Genomic DNA, 22136 nt, shown 5'->3' with positions numbered 1-22136 from the left:
GAAAGAGTCTTATATTATTAAATGTCAGAAAGTTGTCATAAGATTTCAAATAATTTCATAGACTCACAGTTTCCCCATTTCCTATAATTGGATACAAGATCTTAAAAGAAAACCCACCAATAGTTTAGTCATCAGTCTTTCATTTTGGACATTAAAGTATCTCTAAATCAACACAAATCAATACATAAGCATGTGATATAAAACTCATAATTTACAAAGGCAAGCACGGTAAAAATCAAAACCACAAAAATGCCTCACATACTGAAAACTCAAAACATTGCAAATCTATATAGCAAAGATGAAGAACCAAAAGATGGGAGGGGAGACAAATAGAAGAAATGCGAGAAGAAAAAATAAACGTGTATTTTGCTCACAGAAGAGATCTATGTGCTTACTCAGAACTTACTGTCTTACTACTAATTTAGCATTGTTCTTAGCGTCTAACCCTAATAAATCTCTCTCTTTCTCTCTCTCTCTCTCTCTCTCTCTCTCTCTCTCTCTCTCTCTCTCTCTCTCTCTCTCTCTTTCTGTGTGTGTGTCTGTGTGTGAGAGAGAGAGAGAAAGAGAGAGGAGAGATTTAGAATTCAAGAGCAAACCTTAAGCCCTACAGAAGAAAAAAATTTGATACCTGTCTCACATAATGCTATAAACAAAATGCTGTCCGTGTGTATTTTGCAGAGGTACCAAAATCTTGTTCATGGAACTTCTAGTAGTGTTTCATGAGTATATTCATGAAAATATCAGTGTAAAACAGGCACTTATCAGCCACTGTATAGTAGGACTAGATTTTTATCATAATATTTAAAACTATAAAATTATTTAAAAACATGACCCCAACATGCAATAAACACAAAAATGTAGCTAGGAATATAAAGTTTAAAGTCCTTCTTCAGCAATATATGCCATCATTATTTCCAATAAACCAATATAACTTTTTATGTGAATTAAAAACACATAATAATCTATATCAGACATTTTATTCACAGTGTCTAGAGAGTTACCACAAGTAAGAACTTGAAATTTTTAATGGCTACTTTAGCTATTATATATTTAGCATGAATCATAAAGAAAGGTTACTTAGGCAACTTTTAGGAAATGTAGTAAACTGATTTACCCTATCTGTACCTCTTTAAAGAAACCTTTACTTAACTTTTAAGTAATTAGTTTAATCAAGAATATAGTATCACACACACACACACACACACACACACACACATACACACTACAAATTTTTCAAAAGTACCAATAAAATGTCAACCCTAAAACTGAAAAAAAAGAGTATAATATAAAATACTCAATAATAAGCCACACCATATTTGTACTTCTAGGCATAAATGTTCAAGACAAATGTACTGGTGGATACTAGCCAGCTCTTCACCAAATCTGTTTCTAACTCTCCTAGAGTACTGCTAGACTATATTTCCCAGTCTCCTTTGCAGTTACGTGTGACCAGGTGACAAAATTCTACCCAATAAAATGTGAAGGGAAGTGATATGCCTATGGAAAGGTCCCACAAACAACCTACTTGTTCCATTTCCCTTCCATCAGCTTGATGAAGAGATACACATTGACTTTGGAATTCATGAACTGAAAAAATAAGAGCCATCAGATGGAAGCTGCCTGAGGCCCTGGAAAATCAGAGAAAAAGTACACCCCATTACTCAGAATAATGCATTTACTTTATTTGAGAGAAATGAGCTTGTTTTCTGCTTGACTATATTATGGGATTTGTTTGTAGTGCTATAATAATGAAAACAGTAAGAAATATATAAATTGAATTACCCACAAAAACAATTTAATTGTAAAAAGCAAATATGAGAATACATAAAATGTGGAAAATTTATACTGAACATTGTGGGAAGAGGTTGGCCCCTCAGGAATTGTAGAATGAATAAAAGAATGACTAAAATAACTGCTATGGTTAATATTTCAAACTTAAATATCAGACAAAGAAGTTCAGACTTAGAAGTAGCAAAAGGACAAATCACTTAACTGTGAAGTTAAAAGTAGAAAAGAAAATCCAAAGCAATATTTAATAAAGGTAATTCATAGTATTTTCCATTATTACTATACTCTGTGATCAAATGCAGTCACAACAAACTTCATGGGACTAATTTTTTACCCTGTAATATTTTTCTTCAGTACTATCTGAAATAGGTAACTGACCAGAAGCCTAACATGTTTTAGTTATATAGAGCTTCTTGTTTGTGATTTGACCTGCATTTCACTATGAAGCCAAGTGATCATATTCATTCAGGGAAGCCATAACCTACGTGATTTGTCCAATGACTCTTTTTCATTTAACTTTCATTTTTTATGGTAAAATGTTGTGAACAAACTGAAGAAAAAAATACCCAATTGAATGTTATGATATTTGTTTGTAGCTTTGTCCTGGTTTTAGTTTCCTACTTAATGACTAAATGGCACCACAGTGGGTAATGCACTGGAGTAAAAGTGGTGAATCATTAAAGAGTTCGTAAATTTTGAAAACAGGGGCAGGCCTTCTGGGTCCCATATGCTTCCAGAAAACCTGATGTTGTGCTGTATTAATTGAACCGTGAAGCTTTTATTAGTTCTCTTTAAAAATGCTTGCAGTGGAGCTTTTATTAATGTTTGCCCTCAAATTGTTTATACTATTTAGCATTTCCATGACAATTTATATTTCAAAGAACTTTTTGATCATTAGTTAAACCTATTCTACACTTGTATGAAAGAATTCAGCTGTTTAGCAACACAGAGGCATGAAGGGAAACCCCTTAACCAATTTTTGTCCACAATCACCAATGAAAAACTGAACCGAAAATCAGATCTTGCTACAAACCAATGGCTTTTATAAACAACCCGGTTCTTTCACTCCATATGAGTAGAATTGTTGTTATAAGTGATCCCATAATGGTGAAGAGAAAGGAAAAACTTTTATTCAGTAAAATCATACTGAAATCATTTTAGTATGATTTCAATCATGTTTTCTAAAATCATGGAATCATACTAAAAATGTGCTGTAGATTAAAATAGGTTTAAACTTCCCTAGAGGGGAAAAAAAAATGCACTCTAAGAATCTCTTTGGTCCACCTTCCCATGAAACTGGGATGGCCTACATAACAAAGGATACCTGTAAACCTCCTGAATTTTTCCCACAAATTACTGCCTCCTCTAGGTTTCAACAGCATTTTAGTTATTATATTTATTTACCATGAGAAAACAAAATAACATAATTATCAAATCTTAGCTCACAGGAGAGAAACTTATCCTATCTCTCATTTTCAATAGAATTTAATGATGTATGTTTTGTTTTCACAGAGTCTCAAAATGAGAAACACTAGTGCTAGTAGTCAGATTAAGTTCATGTGTACTTTGCCAAGCATAGGGAAGGGCACTGTGTATTAAATTCCTCAGTACCCATCTCCCCCGTCCCTCTAGGTCAATGGCACAAGACTTTAGGGAAGGAGTCTGGGAATCAGCTCCAGGTGATTTTTATTATCTGACATGTTTGGGAAACACTAAATTAAATGAGCCCTAAAATCTTTCCTTCTGAGATCCGTCAATTCTGATAAAAAGTAAATTACTAGAAATACTATCCATACCAAATAAATGAAGTCCTAGGCCTGCATTTATTAAAATAACTTATGACACTGAATGGACCAAAATATTAACATTTTTGTATATCCTTTTAAATGGTTTTGTTCATGAAGTTGAACCAACTTAGGCATTTGCCCTTAGATCATCTCATAAATACTACAGCAAGGATGTAAATCCTGCGTCTTCTAAACTCCAACTTAAGGGCTCCGCATGTGGAAAATGAGGTATCCTATTCTTATCTTAATCAAAGTTGAACCAAATTTTAGTTTCATTGGTATAATGAAACTATTGGATAATACACTGCCTGGCATAAAATAGACATTTAGTAATGAAATAAATGAATAGCTCAACTACAACAGTTAGCTGCCAATCATATCCAGACAGTCTTCTTTCTATTCAGACTCCTCAATGCCAAAAAGAATACCCAATACCTGACATAGAACATTACTGGAGCAGCAAGATTAAAATAAAAACCAATGAATTCTATATATAAAAATCAGCACTTATTGTTTGACTGAAAATGTTATCAAGACATTAATAGCTTGTACTTAATATCAATCGTATTTGAATATGGACTGAGAAAACATTTCTGAGAATAGTGTCAATACACAGGGAATATAAGAATCCACACTATCCCGGAACCAGTTTTCAAGGCAAACATAAATAGTATGAACCATTAGCTATTAAAGAATTTCTGGAACTACTGGAGTGAGTCTATTTTTCTTTCTGGTGCATGATAACTCCTGGGAGCCATTTGTGGAACAACGGCAAAATAAATGGAGGGTGATTGTATAAGACCAATTTCATTATCTTTTTAGATAGCCTTAAAAAAAAAAAGGAGACAGGTAAGAAAAACACTTTTTCTAAGTCAAATAATCAAGTTATATTTCACTAGTAGAATATACATGGCTGTATAAGATACAGGCAAATAACAGCAAATATTTTTATGTATGAGTGAAGAACATTTTCCTTAATACACACAAAGTATATTTCAGGCCCTCATCACAGTTTATTACTTGCGATAAGTACAAGATTTTCATCCACCTGGCCATTTGCTATGACATTTCTCAATTTCAAATTTCATTCATGAAAACTTCTCAGAATTGATTGACTGAGACTTCCATACAATATTGTTCTGAACCAAGCAGGATTATGAATAAGAAAAATAGTCACAGAAAAGTCGGTGACCCTAAAATCAAATCATCTTCACTCAATTGTTGTATCACTTATCTTCCACTTTTTCCTTTCTCCTAACTAAGCAATTAACTGGCTGGAAAGAACTTGTGTTTAAAATAGCACCCTCAAATTTTATTTGCATATTTTAAAACAATATTTTCTGGGGACAGGGTATGCCAATTCCCATTGCCAAATATTACCACAAGAAAAAAATATATTTGACCATGGTGGTCTAAATGAAATGCCTCTTTTAACTATGCAATTTTGAAACAATAAATTTACTTAAAAATAAATACATATATATTCAAGTGCTCTCTCAATATACATTACATATATGTATGTATATATATTTCAGACATTAAGTTCACCTCAATAGAAAGGATAAAAATACAACTATAATTATAGTGAGCAACATAGCTCACAGGACACACTTCAACAAGGCTCTGTGGGGAATGGAGAGGGAGGGAGGAAGGAGGTATGGGAGACTAGACTTATGGTTCTCAAAGTGTGGTCTCCAGGCAGCAAGAGCACCATCACCTTGGAGAATTTGTAAAAATCATAATTCTTTGTCCCCTTCCCAGATCTATTAAATCAAAAACCAGTGGTGGGGCTTATGTTCACAAACTCTCCAAGTGATGCTAATACATGCTAAAGTTTTAGACCACAGGGTAATATAAGACTCAAATACAAGAGGCCTTAGTAACTCTTCATCTTCTTTACTGGATGACATGATGCCAATTATAAATCATGGTGTGACTAAAGACTCTGGGATATATTCACTATATCCTTTAGAATCAATAAGCACAGTTATACTTCCCTATATTTTCCACTTCCAAATTCAACATACAAGTTGGATGTCTGTTGGAAATGTTGAGGAAGACTGATGAGTCAGTGGAATTCCAGAATAGCTAATCTAGGTGCAGCACTCCAGAGAGTGGAAATCTTGGCCAAAGGTTTCCCTTTATGAGCCCTGAATACAGTGTTATATTTGCTTTGACCTAGAGAGTTATATAAGTGAAGGACAACAAGATGCTGAATAAACCAAGCAGAAAACTCTTTAACAATTTGGTTTATGACTGTGGTATCTGACCCTACTCCATCATTCTCAGAACTTGGATTGCATTTGTTCAAAAAGTCACAGTTATAGTTTAAATATGAGGTGTTACCCCAAAGCTCCTCTGTTAATGCAGAAATATTTCTAGGTATGGGACTATGGTGCAACCATTCTAGAAAGCAAAATGGAAATTCCTCAGAAAACTTGGAATGGACCCACCATTTGGCCCAGTTATACCACTCTCTGGCATATACCCAAAGGACTTAAAATCAGCATACTATAGTGATACAGCAATATCAATGTTTATAGCAGTTCAATTCACAAGAGCTAAGCTATGGAACCAACCTAGGTGCCCTTCAACCGATGAATGAATAAAGAAAATGTGGTACATATACACAATGGATTAGCCATAAAGAAGAATGAAATTATGGCATATGCCAGTAAATTGATGGAACTTGAGGCTATCATGCTAAGTGAAAGAAACCAATCCCAAAAACCCAAAGGTCAAATGTTCTATCCAATATGTGGATACCGACTACAATAGGTGGGGATGGGGTGGTAGGTAGGGGGAGGAGTGGAGGTTCACCAGATTGGACAAGGGGGACTGGGAGAAGGGAAGGGGAATGGGAATGGGAAAAACAGTAGAATGAATCAGACATAACTTACCTATGTTCATATATGAATGCATTACCAGTATAACCCCCCTCATGTACAACCACAACAATGGGAAGTTATACTCCATGTATGTTTGATATGTCAAAATACATTCTACTATCATGTATAACTAAAAAATAAAAAAAATTTTTTAAAGAAAATACATTTTTGAAGACTTAAAAAAGAAAAGAAATATTCCAAGGTAAAATAAGTGAATTATGATAGCTGTGACCTAAATCAGTCTATCCAAGTTTGAATAACCTAACTAGGTGGTAAACGCAGGCAGATGGAGTGTGGCTGGAGGAGGTGGCTCAATGGGGCGTACCCTAGAAGGTTCTTCTTCCCTGTGCTCCTTACCCTTTCTCTCTCTGCTTCCTGGCTGCCATGAGCTGAGCAGCTTTGCTCTACCATTCCCTCTGCCATGATGTTTTGCCTCACCTTGAACCCAGAACAATGGAGTTGGCCCACAAAAGCTAAGCCTCTGAAACCATGAGCCAAAATAAACTTTTCCTTCTCCAAGTTGTTCTTTTTGGGTATTTTGGTCACAGCTATGAAAAGCCAACTAACACAGACACCCTGCTCTTGGAGGAATGGTGTTGGCTCGACTGATCACAGCACTACGTGAGTCTCACATATCACTCTGGACTCTAAGGAAGCAGGTGCTGAGATTATAATTAAATATGTATATAGGAAACAGGAGTGGCAGCAAAGAAGGGTGGAGAGGGAAAATATCCTTCCTGTGTGTCAAACAGATAGAGGCGGAGTCAACCCACAAGCTGACTTCCAAACCCCACAGAACAATTTAAAAACAAACCGACACATAGGTCAGAGAGACTATGGGTACAAACTAGATTCCTCTATCATATTTAATATTCATAACTTCATGAGATTCAGTCTGAATGTTACATTAGAAGCAGAAGAAGAATCAAAGCCCAGTTCTCAGACAACAATGGAAATGAAAATAGTCGCCCAGAAAGCAAACTGGGTTAATAGAGGATTAACTATACAATGCAAAATTCAAGATTTATTATTATATTAACTAATCTTCATCAGAAAAAAAAATGTTCTTTCATGACTTAAATTGCTTGGTTTGAAGCAACACAAAGCAATATCCTCACATGAAGTCTGTACCAATGGAAAAAGCAACAAGACTGACCGGGCTGCACTGGTGAGCTCATCATGGGATACAGAAGGGCTGACAGGCTAGAATGCAGACTCACAGGCTTCACTCCACTGGCAGAGGCAGTCCAAGAGGCAGAGAAACCTAGGATGTAAGAAAAATGCAATGTGTAAGGCACAATTTATGTCAATCACACTAAAAAAAGAAAGAGATTTGGCCTTGAGTTTCAACTCAGCCACAACTTGACTATGACTCTCCGAAGCAGTCATCTCAGTCTCTTAAGTCTCTATCTATAAAAGAGAAAATGCTCCATTCCTGCTTAGAGCACAGGAATATTGTGAACTCTGAAATAAAATAATGGGTAAAGAAGAAATCTGTGGAAAAGCACAAAACTATAGAGAGTAAAAATTATTTTTTGATATTTGGATAGAAATATCTCACTACACAACATTTTAAACTCATTGCCAAATATTTACTTCTAGAGGTAGGACCTGTTAGTGGGAGAAATTTTTAATGGCCTAAAAAAGTAACAAACAGTTTGTACACTGTTAAGAGTGACAGAAAACTCCCATTATAATTTCCATTTCTTGAAGTATTTTGCAGTCTTGTTCCAGCTAAAAGTAGTAACAGTGATAGTCCTTCTAGGAGTGACACCAACAGGATGGACTCCTTGAAAGGAATTTAAGGGACTTTCTGCTTTTAATTTGAATGCACTCCCACTTACAGACACTTCAGCAGAGGAAAAGCAATAGGAAGGACATTTCCCCAACAGTTTACTGGAATGTCAAACTGTAAAAAAAGAAGAGCTTTTAAAGTTATACTCCATGAGTTTCTTACTAAAATAGTATATCCCAATTGCACTATTTTTGTAGACAGATGCTGTAACTCTGAGAATTGTACATCTCTTTATCTTGAGAATCCAACATATTTATTGTGACTCGTTTTCCCATCAGTATTTTGAAAGTGTTATTACTATTTTTGCCCAAAAGTATAAAGCCAGATATAAATACATATTTTCTTTGAAGAACTATATATTACCAAGAATATCTATAATACTTTAAATTATCTCTAAATAGAAATGTTCTATTTAGTTATTGAAACAACTCAGTGGAATCATCAGATCTAGCAGGCTACTTCTGATCCAATCTTCAGTGCTTCTTATAGGTATTGAAATTTAGTAGCAATAAAAATGCATACTCTATAAATCCCCTTCAAAAATATTGATGTACTTATTTTATTAGAATTGTGTAAAGAATCTTAATTTATGTCAACAAGGAATATCAATAAGAAAGCAACATTCTCTACGAAAAGATGAAAAACTAAGAGCAGATATCTTTTCTTTAAGTTTTTTATCAGGGCATTAACATTCTGCCATTGGTACCTACAGAAAAAGATGTCAATGTTATATTTATTATTACAATAACATTACTTGCTAAGTTCCTTATAGTTGTAAGGTTTTTCACACATATCATTATATTTGATATTATTTTCACATGAAACACTAACATAACTTACTTCTCAGTCTCCACCCACCATGTGACAGGTGAGAAAATCAACTTGTCTTCTGCTTCATAATTAAATATAAAAAAATTTAAATTTACTGGGATTTGACTGTGTAAAATTAATAAATGTGGCCTTAAAAATTTGCCACTTTTATTCTTTCAGATTGTGTTCTGAAATACTTCACAAATGCTCTAGATAGATTCTCGATTCTCACTGACACAGTCCTATTTTAAATTAAGAAAGACAAATCACAAGGACCAGAAAACCTCTAGAGAATGTAAGTGAAGCAGCCCTGAAAAGTTTGTTTCATCAAAGGTATAGTTTGTTTTTTTAAAAAAGTTTTTATTCTATAATGTCACTTTATGTACTTTATAACTTGCATATTTACAAATACAACTCAATTTAACCAGTGGTTTCCCAGAATTTAACTTCTGGTAACTTCTGCCACTAATTTCCACAAACAACATATATAACACTTGCCTGTGACATGCTGGTTTGTGGATAGGTATGAATTACTATGTTTTGATTTCATAGCTCCGGACTGAAGTTACAAAGTGAATCTGGGATGGAAATAGGAATCTGGCTTCAAAATTTCACTCTTTCTGTAAGTTAGACAACTCTCTTTGTATTCGACCTTTCAAATAACTGGCTGATCATGACACATTCTTCTAACATTATGAAAGTCATTATTTGAACATCTTTACAAAGAAAATTAATAGACATCTCTATATTGACATCTATTAGACTCTGTTTATTGTATTTCCATCCCCAATAAAGTACACTGAACCAAAGTTATCACTACTACAACTGCACAACTAGATTATGGTCATTTATTTAGCCATTTTTTTGTGTGGTGCTGGGGACTGAACTCAAGGCCTTGTGCATGTGAGGCACACACTCTACCAACTGAGCTATATTCCCAGCTAGAATATGGTCATTTAAAAAGTTCTCCTAAAATGTTCCAGAGGTTGGATCTGCAGTATGTGCATGTACAATGATGTGTGAATGTGTCACAGGTTACAAATGCTCTCTTCTCCTGAATCAACACATTAGCAGCCTAATTAACAAGAATCGACACAGAATTTTACATTTATTAAGACCACTTTTAACTGCTTAGAACGAAAGAGGGGTCCATGGTCAACATCTCTCAAAGACAATGGGCAACTTATTGTCAAATTGTCCCATCCTCTATCCAAATGGGCTGCAAAAAATATGAACTGTTTAGAATGGGAATGTTTTCCTCTAGTACATTTGCCATTCTTAAAATAACTGTGAGTGAGTAAAGCAGGAAACTTGTCTTCAAACAGGTAGATAATTAAAAAAAGAAAAAACAAAAAATAATGCAGATTGTGAATACAAATTATCAAAGAACATACTACACATATATCTGCTTTCAATTAATCATTTCAATTAATTTGAATATGAGTTTTCCCATGTGAAAATATATAGGTACACACTGAAGAAAAGTAATAGAGAAATGAAAACAAAACCGCTGCTATGAAACCCTGTCTCTTGAGGTCCAGGAATGGTTATTCTTGCTTTGATTATCTTCCTTAAGCAATTTGAATCCACAAAAGGGAAATAAGATCTTCTCTAATGACAAGGTGGTCAACTCTGAAAGTAAGTTATTGCTATAAAGTCCTGGGACATAGCACAGAACAATAGTCCAACGGGGTGACATTTTGCAAAGTCTCAGGTTGCTCATGCAACCAGGAAGAATGCACTAACAGGCTGCATTGTTCCAGCCAACATTATACTCATTAACATCACTGTGGTGATCCTTCCTTCCGTAGGTCTTTTGGCCATTCCACCCACCTTGCCTGTTCAATAGCAACAACATTGCAAGTCAGCAGAGCTTTACAAGTCACAAAGAATTTGCACGTGGGTATCTCTTCTGTTCTTCACAATAATGCTTTGGAGTATACTCAATAAGTTGTTATTACTCCCATTCCACAGACAAGGAGTTTAAAAGGTTTGTTAAGGAACCCGTATTTGGGAAATGGAAGGACTGGCTTTTTGTCAGTGCTCTCTTTATGATATCACAGAGCCATTCTAGGAAAGCTGTTTGAATATCAAGATCCTGCCTACCAAGTCATGGCAATTTCAGTAGTGGTTCACTGAGTTATAGGTCTCCCTTACTGATAAACCTATCTAACCATTTAAAAGTCTAAACTTTCTCACAAAAGATAATAATTTGAAAAGTTGTAACAAATATCTACAAGTCATCTCATAGCAGAAACTTTCAAATTTGACTTGGACTTCATGATCCTTAAACAGCAATATTCTGTTGGGTTTTTAACTATGTTCTGAGTTTCATATTATATCTTTCTCTCCCCACACCACCACCACCTCTTTTGGTCAATTGCTATTATTTTGGACAGTGCTACCAATAAAACGGAAAGCTTTTGTAGTCTATGCAGCTATCAAAAACCTCATCTGTGTGTCTCTAATATATCTTTTCCAGACTTAGGGCAAGTCATAATGTACAATTCAGTCTACCAAGTGATTCATTCAGCAGCAAGTCTCTCTCTTCACAGATGAAGCAATTAGCTGGAATTCCTCTATACAAGTGAGTTTCATAAGCTGACTCAATTTATCACACCCACTGTACAGAGATAGTTTACTGGTGAGATAAGTCCATTGTGCCAATGCTTTGAACACCAGGCCCTCAGTCCCTGACTCTCTCTTATATCTCAGAACCTGAAATGAAAGCACAAGAAAATTGCTCTTAAGGCCTACTCAATGCAACCACCCTTATTGAGTATACAAGATACTCTGTTACTCACTACGGAAACCTGAGATTCCATTTCATGTCTCTGTTTCTTGCATTTCCTAAATACAGTGACTAAAGCCACAGCATTGATCTCTTTCGTGTCTGGGTCCCCTTCTCCACTTCAACTAATATTGCTTGGCTCAAGTAATTCTTCTTGATTAGATTCTTGACTGAGACTTCTATCTAGCATCCCTGTTCCCAGGGAATGTATGAATGAATGAATTTGCAAGTAAATAAAATCTGTTGACATACAAATTCCTCAACTGCATTCAAATTCCTTCATAATCAGTATCCTCCCACCCCACTTCCTCTTTCCTTCTTTTCCTCACGTATAACTCTTCTGGTTCTAAGCAATCTGTCATTGTACCTAGCATGATGCTCAATACTATTAACTACTACTGAAGCACCTGCACTGGCTAATCAGAATGAACACTTGTATGAACACTAGTATGGATAAACTGAAGCACATCAGCGATTAGTCCTGGTTATTCCTGTATAATATCATTCACATTCATTCATATCTCTAGGCTTTTGTACCTCCATCTGCAAAGGATACTGCTACCTTTTTCTACCTCCTATCTTGAACTCTGTAAGGCATGTTCAAATGTGAATTCTTAACCAGGTACTCCAAGTAAAAGGACAGCTTTTTCATCTAAGTTCCCATCACATCTATATAATAACACTCCTTATGTTAGACAGTAATAAAACCTCTTATATAAGTAGCATACACTTATCCACAATAAGCCTGTGTTCTTTGGTTCAGAGACTGTGCTATATTCACCTCTGAAACCCCCACACCTAGCACAGAGCCTGGTACATAGCAGGTGCACAGTGAATTCTTGATGAACAAGTGAACAAAGAGAGAGAGCTAAGCCAGCAAACCTGTAGTTACTTGATTTGGGGGCAAAATCATTTATCTAATTTGTTGCATAATTATGCAGGACTTGAACACAGTCCTGTGATTTGACCAGAGAAATAAAGAAAAATATTCTAGAGTTTGGGTCACCATCTAGGAAAAACAGTTCCAGATAGAGTGGGTACCTTCATGGACAGAGGAAACATCAGGCACCTGCCAAAAAATTGCCACAAATGATGTTGTCCAAGATAGGATGATTTCCCAGTCTGTTGAATGAAAATGGTTTCTCTGATCACTGGAAGGATTCAGCTTCTCACTTTCTTATTAACTTCTGGTCTTCTTTCTCCAAGGAAATCCACATTCTTATTAGGCAAGTTATATAAGCTCAAGTTTGCATCAAAATAATCAAACCACATTCATCAAGACACAGGAAAGTGGAATACAAAGATTTGTTCTCTTCAACCTCAGGAGCAGAAGCAGGATTGTTCCCATTATACTCAGAATGTTCCTGACTATATTTATTTTGTCCTAAGGAATAGGATGTCAGGGAGTCTGGGAGCTCTGGTTATAGGGAACCTGATGGACATGGCCAAGAGCCACACCAATGTTTCAATCCATGAGGCCACAACCCAAACCTGATGTACTGAGTCACTAAACACACTGGCAAAGATTGGCATGTCAGTTCATTTCAGCTCATTCTGGTCTATGCAAGACTGTTGGTTTCAGTCCCCACCTGCACTGGCCAAAGTTTTGTTGACTTCAACCCTTGGAGCACAGCTATGAGCAAAAGGTAAGTGACCAGAGGGTCACACTTTTCACATACACTCACTATGCTTATATTTTAAAAGCCAATAAAAAGCTCCTTTCTAAGACTTTTAGAAGAACCATTTAAGCACAGGCTACATTGTAGGGTGTAATATAGAGCAGGGAATGCAGCTTGGGAGGTTAGTTATGCATATATTTTGCATATTTAAGATAGGATTCAGTAGTCTATACTATAAATATAACTCAATGGTAACATCTAAAAATACATACCATAATCAGGAATGGTCTGCTGGATATTTCATTTCATAAGAAGAAATCCTGCCAACTACACTACCTGCACTAATAAAAAGATCTTTTTGTAGTAAACCATGGTATTTAAAACACCAGGCTGAGCCCTGGGGTACCTAGTACCCAAGTTTTATCCCAAACAGCTTCTCTATAAGGAAGATAACTTCATCAAAAAGCTTTACTCCATTGATATTTATTGAATTGTCTTTGAAGGCCCCTATCTACAATTTACTTCCTTGGACAATAGAGAATCACTGTTACCATTATCACCAATTTGAGTTTAAAAGGAGATTCATAATGCCCAGAAACTGCAGGATATACAAGGCCCCTTTTCAGCCTTCACAAAGGGGTTGTTTAAAAAAAAAAAAAAAAAAAAAAACCTTTGTCTAACTGTAAATACACATGACAGAAGTCCAAAATAGAATTGTGAAAAGGAAGTAATAGTGGAAGTGAAGGAACTTGTAAGGGACAACCTCTGATACCTGTGCAGCAGGAGGGCTTTGTGACTCACACACTATAACCTTCCCTTCAGAAAACTGCCCCATCAAGCTTGTTTAAAAGAACCTGGCTTCCCTGGTCTACCTACTACCTCACCAGCATGGAGGCACAGGTTACCATGAGTGAGCCAAATACAAAAGACCTTTATCCATCATTGTAATTTAGAGTGACACGGTTCTCTTTTTCAAGTTCCAATATTGTGTACATTATAAAAAAAAAAATGTTCTGTGATTTCTTTAATGCTGGAGCCTACCCCTTGAAGATCTGACAATACCTCCATGCAGCAAAGTGTCCCTATAAAATGTCTCACTAGCTGGGTGGTCTGGAAGTCAATTAACCTCTTTGAGTCTTGGTTGCTTAAACATGAATTATTTAACTTACCAAGTCATTGTGTGGCTTGGAGGAAATAATATGAAGTAACCGGTAGGGAGAAAGTACTCAAAAATGCTGGCTATTATTATCATTATTATTATAGAATTGTGTTTCACTTCAGGCCAAATTCTATCCCAAGAGAAAAGTGTGACACACAGTGCCTCTGACTGTGGAACAGAGTCCTGTAGCACAGCTATTAATCTTTCTCACTCCACGAGGGTTACAAAGGGGATCTAATTACTAAAGCTTTTTTCCTGTCTTTCTGTTAGAAGGCAAATGTATACTCTAAGGAAATAGGCTGTGCTACCTTTGCTTGTGAATATGCCCTGCTTACTTTAATCTTTTACTGATGTTATCTGCATTTTAAAAAAATCACTTGGGTGCTGATTGCAAGGAAAACATTACAATATTTTTTTAAAGACTCAGTAAGTTAATAACGACTATCATTTAGTAGAAATTTGAAGAAAAATATGTAGTCTATTCCCCTAGTATGATACAGGTCCTTCTATAAAGAACTTTCCTGACGTCTCAGCAGATCGCCATGGGAATTTCAAGACCCAATGGCCCCTCTTCCTATTCTGGGCAGGATTTCACTGATCATTTTTATACTTACTGTTCTATAAATTGTTAGTGGTCCATCTAATTTTCAGCTACCTAAGACATACCTCCAGCTGTGAACAGCTATGCCTCTTACATAAAGAAATGATAACAGCAGAATTCCCACACAATAAAAAAGGAAACCACAAAAGAGGGTTGGGCATGTGGTTCAGTGGTTGAGCGACCCTGGGTGCGATTCCCCATACAAAAAACAAACAAACAAACAAAATCAGAAGGTAACCAAGATGAGTTTTAAGCCTCTGCCCCAACCAATACCCACACTTTCATTGATTCTGTTTAGTGCTCATTCCCTCATCTGCAACCCACTTTCCATTAGGCTTCTCCAGGATTTCTTCCAACAGAATAAGCCATTCCTTCACTGACCTCTTTCCAAAGAGCCCCCACTTTTACTAATGAACTGAACCATCATTATGTCCTCACCCCCTCCCAAAGAACTCTGTTATGTCTAATATTTATCTAAATTTCCATCTCTCTCTAGTGCTTTTCTATCCTATGCTTTCCTTGTTCTACAGAGCTTCCTTGTGTTCCCTTAGGATATACCTAAATTTCCAGAATATATTAACACCTAACAGATGAATCATCCTACCAAAATCTTGTTACTTGAACTTCACCCTACCAGTTAGTATTGACTTTTCTATCTTGCACAAACTTTCTATTTAGAGTCAAGTTAAGAAATATCCCAGTTCATGCTAAGGAATTTTGTGGGCTGTATTTAGCACAGGTGCAACAGTTTAAGCTGGGTTGGAATTTAATGTGTGCTCACTGAATGAATGCCATGAATATTCTGTATAGAGCTAAAGGGGTAAGGTCCTGCCTCAGACTTCAGACCAGGGACTTCTCAGAATATGGTACCAGAATCAATCTGAAAATGCACATTCAGGACTTATCTGAGACACCTTAAATCCAAATTTTGAGGATAAAGGTCTAGAAACAACATTTTTAACATGCTTCCATAGTGATTCAAATTGAGTTTAAGCAAGAAAACCACTGGGGAAACAATATACACATAAGAAAAATTAAGAAACAACATAACAAAACATAGAAGAATAACAGAGTAAAAAGTGCACTGACTTTGGTGTCTGACCTTAAGGCAAATTCTCTCTCTCTCTCTGACTTCCGGGCTGTATGTTCACAGTCAAATGACTTTACCACTCTGACCTTCACTTTTCTCTTCAGTAAATTGCTGGAGCTAATAGCTACTTGCAGGGTCATTAAGGATGAGAGACAATATATTTTAAAAACAGCATAGTACTCAACAGGTAAGACATCATGACAGGACCTCTGTGTCACAAATTGCCCCTGGAATTGTGAAATACTGCAGTCCTGATAGCTATCATTTCCTAAATGGAACAGGACAGCATCAGTGCTATAGGGATTTTGAGAAGGGAATTTTCATTGCGATTAATGGAAAAAAGAGAATGTACCACAGAAAAGCTGGCATACAGATTGGACACTAATTTTTATTCAAACGTGCATGGTTGGCAAAAATGTCCTCCTTACCCCAAGGATCCCTAAGTCCTATCCTCAATGAATTTAAATAATTTCAAAAAACAATTTTAAAATTACCTGTCGGTACCTTTCAACCATTTTTGATTAAAATTGCCTATTTTTGTATTCCCCATATCATAAAATATTTTCAAGATTGAAATTACCCTCAAGGGCTGGGGGTGTGGCTCAGGGGTAGAGCACTTACCTAGCATGTGTGAGGCACTGAGTATGATTCTCAGCACCATATTAAAATAAGTAAAATAAAGGTTCATTGACAATTAAAAAATATTTTAAAAGAAAAAAGAAATTACCCTCAAAATTATCTCATTTTCTGTACTAGTAACAGCATATTGCTGGTTGTTGTTTAATATAATACATTCCATTCCTAACAAGATGGAATAATTTTGTACACACTGCTTCTCAAAGATACCATTATTTATTTATATACAAAATGCTAGTGCTGGCCTCCTGCCAGGAGGGGGCGCTCTTTGGATTAATATTCTATTTTAGTGTAGCATGGGTTGCAGATTTTCTGTCACTCTTGTTAGAATCATGTCCACTGAGGGTCAAGGATGCACCAGCTCCAGGAAGCTACTGGCCCATGAGGGCATCAAGCCTCTTGGTGGCCCCATTAGTAAAATAGGCTAATCAATTAAGCCAACTCATTCAGAAATAATCCTATTAAACCTCGTTATTTCTGTGAAGAATCAAGAGCAACTGCAACTCCGTTTCAACAAATGGATAAAAGTTTCAAATTACAAACCTGCAAAATAAGGTAGCAACAATTACTGATTATAAATACAGTGTTAGAACTCAAAACAAAATCAGCGCTGAATCTACAGGACATTTATTCCTTCTGTGTGAGAAAGCTTCCTTTGAAACTGAGAGTCTGTATACAAACAAGAAAACCAAAACAATTTTTATTATTGCAGGAAACTTCTATTAATGTCACATAGGGGAAGGGATATAGTCTTTGCTTTCATATTTCAGTTCTGCAGGAAAAAATATCTGCATATATATATATGCATATATTAAAATAGATCTAGACAGATCAACACATATAAATAGCTCAATGCAACATCTGTAGCAGTCCTTCAGAGTATATTAAAGTCCTTGCTGTTTATCAGGTTGGTAAATCATATCAGCTCCTAGTTATTTAAATTGCCAGTTGCCAGGCAACCACATCTTTGTCAACTGTCACTCACTCTTAAGTTCCTTTGCAACATTTCCTTAAGGAAAAAAAAAAAGTGAAAATATCTTGAGACACTTATTTTGGGCATAAGAAATGCACTTTATTCTATCCCTGAGCTTAAAGGGTCTGATAATAGAGGTATATTGGGGAAATAAAATCTATTTATTGAGTTGGAGGAGGGGCAATATATGGTACAGGTCATTATGTAGATGTAAAAGTTGTGGCTCTTCACTAAAGTTTCCCTCTCAGGACCTGACCCACAGTAGAGGTATATTTATAACAGAAGCCTACTAAAAGAAAATATGCACTGTAGAGAAAACTGATGATCCTCAACAAAATTGATGGCTAGCTTTTGTTCTTTAATTCCATTCTCATCACTGAAGAATGAATAAAAGTTAAGATCACAGTAATCAACTACTACTTGCTTCTGATACTACTTTTTAATTCACTTATTTATTTTGGATAGTTAGGAACAAACTGATTATCTTCTTGTAAAAATTTCTACCATGTATATATTTTATTTTTATGATTATAAATCAACATCATTATTTTATCCAACCCAAGAGTTACTTGATCTGCTAGGAGTATAAAATTTCTCTTCAGGTAAAGCACATTCCCAAGGCAATGAAGATAATAGAATACAGTGGGTATACAATTCACTGTGTCAATACAAGTACTTTCAGAATTGTCACACCCTATCTTTCTTTACATTAGTTTCAAATCACATCATCTGTAAAGTTCTTCCTAGCAACAACATTTCATAAATCCATCAATTTTTACATGATACAATTCTCAGTTCAGATTTTAATGTTATTATAGTTCCCAAAACAGAGACATTTATATCCAGATACAAAGGAAATTATTAAACTGTATACTTTACTCCATTATGCAAACATTTAAAGAATAAAGAGGGATTATCTAATGACTTCAAGTAGGAAGTGACAGAATTTGTCAACTTTTAAATTAAAATCTTTGTGCAAGAAAAGAAACCCTAAAAATGCAAAGATAAATCAAACCGGAGAAAAAGTACTGCAATGCAAATAGCCAACAAAGAATTAGTAATAGGATTATTTAAAGAACACCTCTAAATGAGTAAGAAAACTAAACAAACAAAAATATTCAAGCAAGAACAATTTTAAAATAGGAAAAGGAAAGGAATTGGTAATGAACAAAAATGAAAACTTATACAACCAATAATTACATGAAAAGCTGCTCAATGAGATACCAAATCACACCCATCTGACTGGATAACATTTTAAAGTTTTATAATCCTCGTGTTGGCAAGGATAAGGAACAACTGAAATTCTAATACACTTTCAGAGAGTATTATGTGCACATACCACTTAGAATAGCAATTTAAGACTATCTAGTCAACCAGATGGTATATAATAGCCTATGTCCTGTGGTAGAGAGAATTATAGTCCCTCAAGATGTTCATGACCTAATCCCCAGAATTTGTAAATAGGTTTCCTTACATGGTAAAGTTTGCAGATGGAATTAAGGTTGGTGATAAAATGACTTTAACAGTGTGATATTATCCTGGATTATTCAGATTGGCCATGCACAAGAATTCTTAAAAGTGGAAGAGGGAAGCAGAAAGAGATTGAGATGGAGATGTGAGAATGGAATAATAGTTGGAGAGATGCAGTATTGTTGGTAGCAAGATGCAGGAGGAGGCCATAATCCAAGCCATGTTAGCACTCTCTAGAAGCTAGAAAAGGCAAGGAAATGAGTGTTCTCCCAAAGGTTCAAGAATAAATAGCCCTGCCAACACCACGACATTAGCCCAGTGAGAGCCATGCCAGGGTTCTAATCCATAGAACTACAAAAGAATACATTTGTATTGTTTTAAATCAGCACGATTGTAGTTACTGGTTTCGGCAACCATAGAAAATTAATAAACAACCCAGAAATTCTAATCGTAAGGAAATTTTCCCATGTATCTTCATGGGGAAAACAAAATAACAGTGCTCATAGTGAGGCTCTTTAGAACAGAAACTCTGGAATCAGTGCAAATGTCCATGAACAGGGGAAGGGACGTGTGAAAACTGGTAATTTACACAATAAGAACACACATAGTAACTAATATACAGGGCCTAGACTTATATATATAAACGTGGATATGCCTTAGTACTTAAGGTAAATAAATGAAAAAATAAACAAAAAGATTTGTATAACATACCATGTAAAAACATTTAAAAAATGATATATTTATTGATAAGTATTTTATAGTTGAAAAAATAAGTAAGTGAATAAGAATTGTAAACACCACAGTCAGGATAGTAGCTAACTCTAAGAATGAATGAGTTGTATACAGAATGCTTCAAGTGTATTATAAAGGCTTTATTTCCAGGAAAAAAAGGAAGAACTGTCCTGAGGTAAATAAAACAAAATGTAATGATTAGCAAACAAGTATTCATTATTCATATTTTATGTATTACTGAAATATTTCATAATAAATAAACAACATACTCAAATGATGTATTTTCCAATGTGTCCGCTGGCAAACAGGCAAACTGATCCTTCCCAAGTTCACAGAAAATGATCTCACCCAAGGAAGTGTCCCTATTAACTTGCCAATTAAAAGACAAAAATACCAAAAGCAAATATCAATATTTAGCCCAATTTCTGTAACCTTACAAATGTACACTGAAACAAGCAGATTTTTATTTTTCCTTTTATTTTAAGCAATTTCATTTTAAGTCTGAAGAGTCAAGAAATAATACACATCAGGAGAACCTTTTCTGCATGTCTCCTAGGAGGCACACCCAGGTGTGAAGAGGTCTATTTGCAAGTGGATATTTATGAACTAGAACACAGTAAATATATTGTCACCTTTCAGATAAAAAAGTAAGATGGCTCATTTAGAAATAACAGTGTTTCAAAAAGTTGTTAAGTAGGCAAAATAATATTCTACATATCCTTGTTGACCTTCCATCAATGAGGATTAGTAAACCTACTAAGAGACACAAACACTGAGGGAAAAATATAAATCTACTTTTTTGTGGTTTACTATTTTTCCTTGATTACTTATACCTCCATAAAACATTTTGAAATCCCCGATTTTTCTCTCTTTTTAAATGATGTCTGTCTAAGGCCCCCAGGGCATTTTGAAAAGATTAGGAAATGTTTGTGCTGTTCTTAGGAAAATATTAAAAATGAAGGGGTTTTCCACTTTGACTGGTTTTCTCCCGAACTAGAAAACTATAACTCTTTCTCTAGTGGGCATTAATAGCATCAAATAGTAGAACTAAATTATTTTTGCTAGAAGGAAAAAATAAACACAAAAAGAACCTAAGAATAACATATAAGTTAAATATATGACTTGGATAAATGCAAAAGCATTTTATTGCAACCCATTGTTATTCAAATAAAGCTTAATTGCTTTACAAACCAAGGTCTCTTTCTTTCAAGCCTGAGAAAACTAAGTTAATTATATTTAGTTCTGGGTGGCACACAATTTAATACCTGTGCTGCCAAAATGCCAACCACAATGTAAAAGGCAATAATAGCAGCTATGAATAAAAACATGTTCCTTTGTTGTTTTCCTGACTGAGCCAATCCTGAGTTCAAATAATTTGATGCTTCAACCAGCAAGTCTGAATATTACACATGAAATCCTGCCATACTAGTATGACTAAAATGAAAGATAAGAATACTATTAAAATTAATGTATACAATGCTATCAAGGTGCAACTGGACTAAGAACTGCTACCTAGAACATAGTGATGTTAGGAACACCCAGCCAGAGGTTAACCTGTAATCAAAGCTTAGCACTGCAGATGGCATCTTACATTCATGTAGCACACTCCTGCACTCAACTTGCCAGAACACAGATGGAGTCTTTCTTCCTCAAGAGCCTTTCCTTTGATCTTTTTCTCTTCTTTCCATTTCCTTTTTCTCTAACCAACCAGCATGAAGACTCCTTTGCTGCTGAACCAACATTCAGTCAAGTCCTTCTCCAGAGAAATGTCCTCTCTCCTTCCACACATTTTTTAAAAGGGTCTTCCTGCTCTAAGATTGTCTTTTCCCAGTGTACCTACCTCTATTCCTCCTGAGTCATGCTCCCTAAAGTTAACACAACAGGGATCTCTGACACCACCTAGCCTCCTTCTCTCCCTAAAATTTACATAATAGGGTTCTTTGAAACTATCTGGGCTATTTCTCCCTCCTTTAGAGGAAATTCTTCACTCACCTCTG

The 22136-nt window shown here is 35.4% G+C and overlaps 1 protein-coding gene across 11 annotated transcripts in view; it reads right to left on the bottom strand.

The window, feature by feature from the left end:
• Nucleotides 1-22136, bottom strand: part of Hdac9 (histone deacetylase 9) — a 701371-nt gene that overhangs the window by 626569 nt on the left and 52666 nt on the right. For all 11 annotated transcript variants that reach the window (XM_047560086.1, XM_047560095.1, XM_047560092.1 and 8 more), the window contains exon 3: nt 7620-7727. In XM_047560086.1, the coding sequence (XP_047416042.1) occupies nt 7620-7644 (25 nt within the window). In that variant the 5' untranslated portion in view covers nt 7645-7727. The remainder of the gene's footprint in view (nt 1-7619; nt 7728-22136) is intronic.

The sequence above is a fragment of the Sciurus carolinensis genome, chromosome 8 (assembly GCF_902686445.1).
Source record: "Sciurus carolinensis chromosome 8, mSciCar1.2, whole genome shotgun sequence".
Classification (NCBI taxonomy): Eukaryota; Metazoa; Chordata; class Mammalia; order Rodentia; family Sciuridae; genus Sciurus; species Sciurus carolinensis.
The sequence above is the reverse complement of the archived record's forward strand: the minus strand, read 5'-3'. Positions and strand labels throughout refer to the sequence as shown.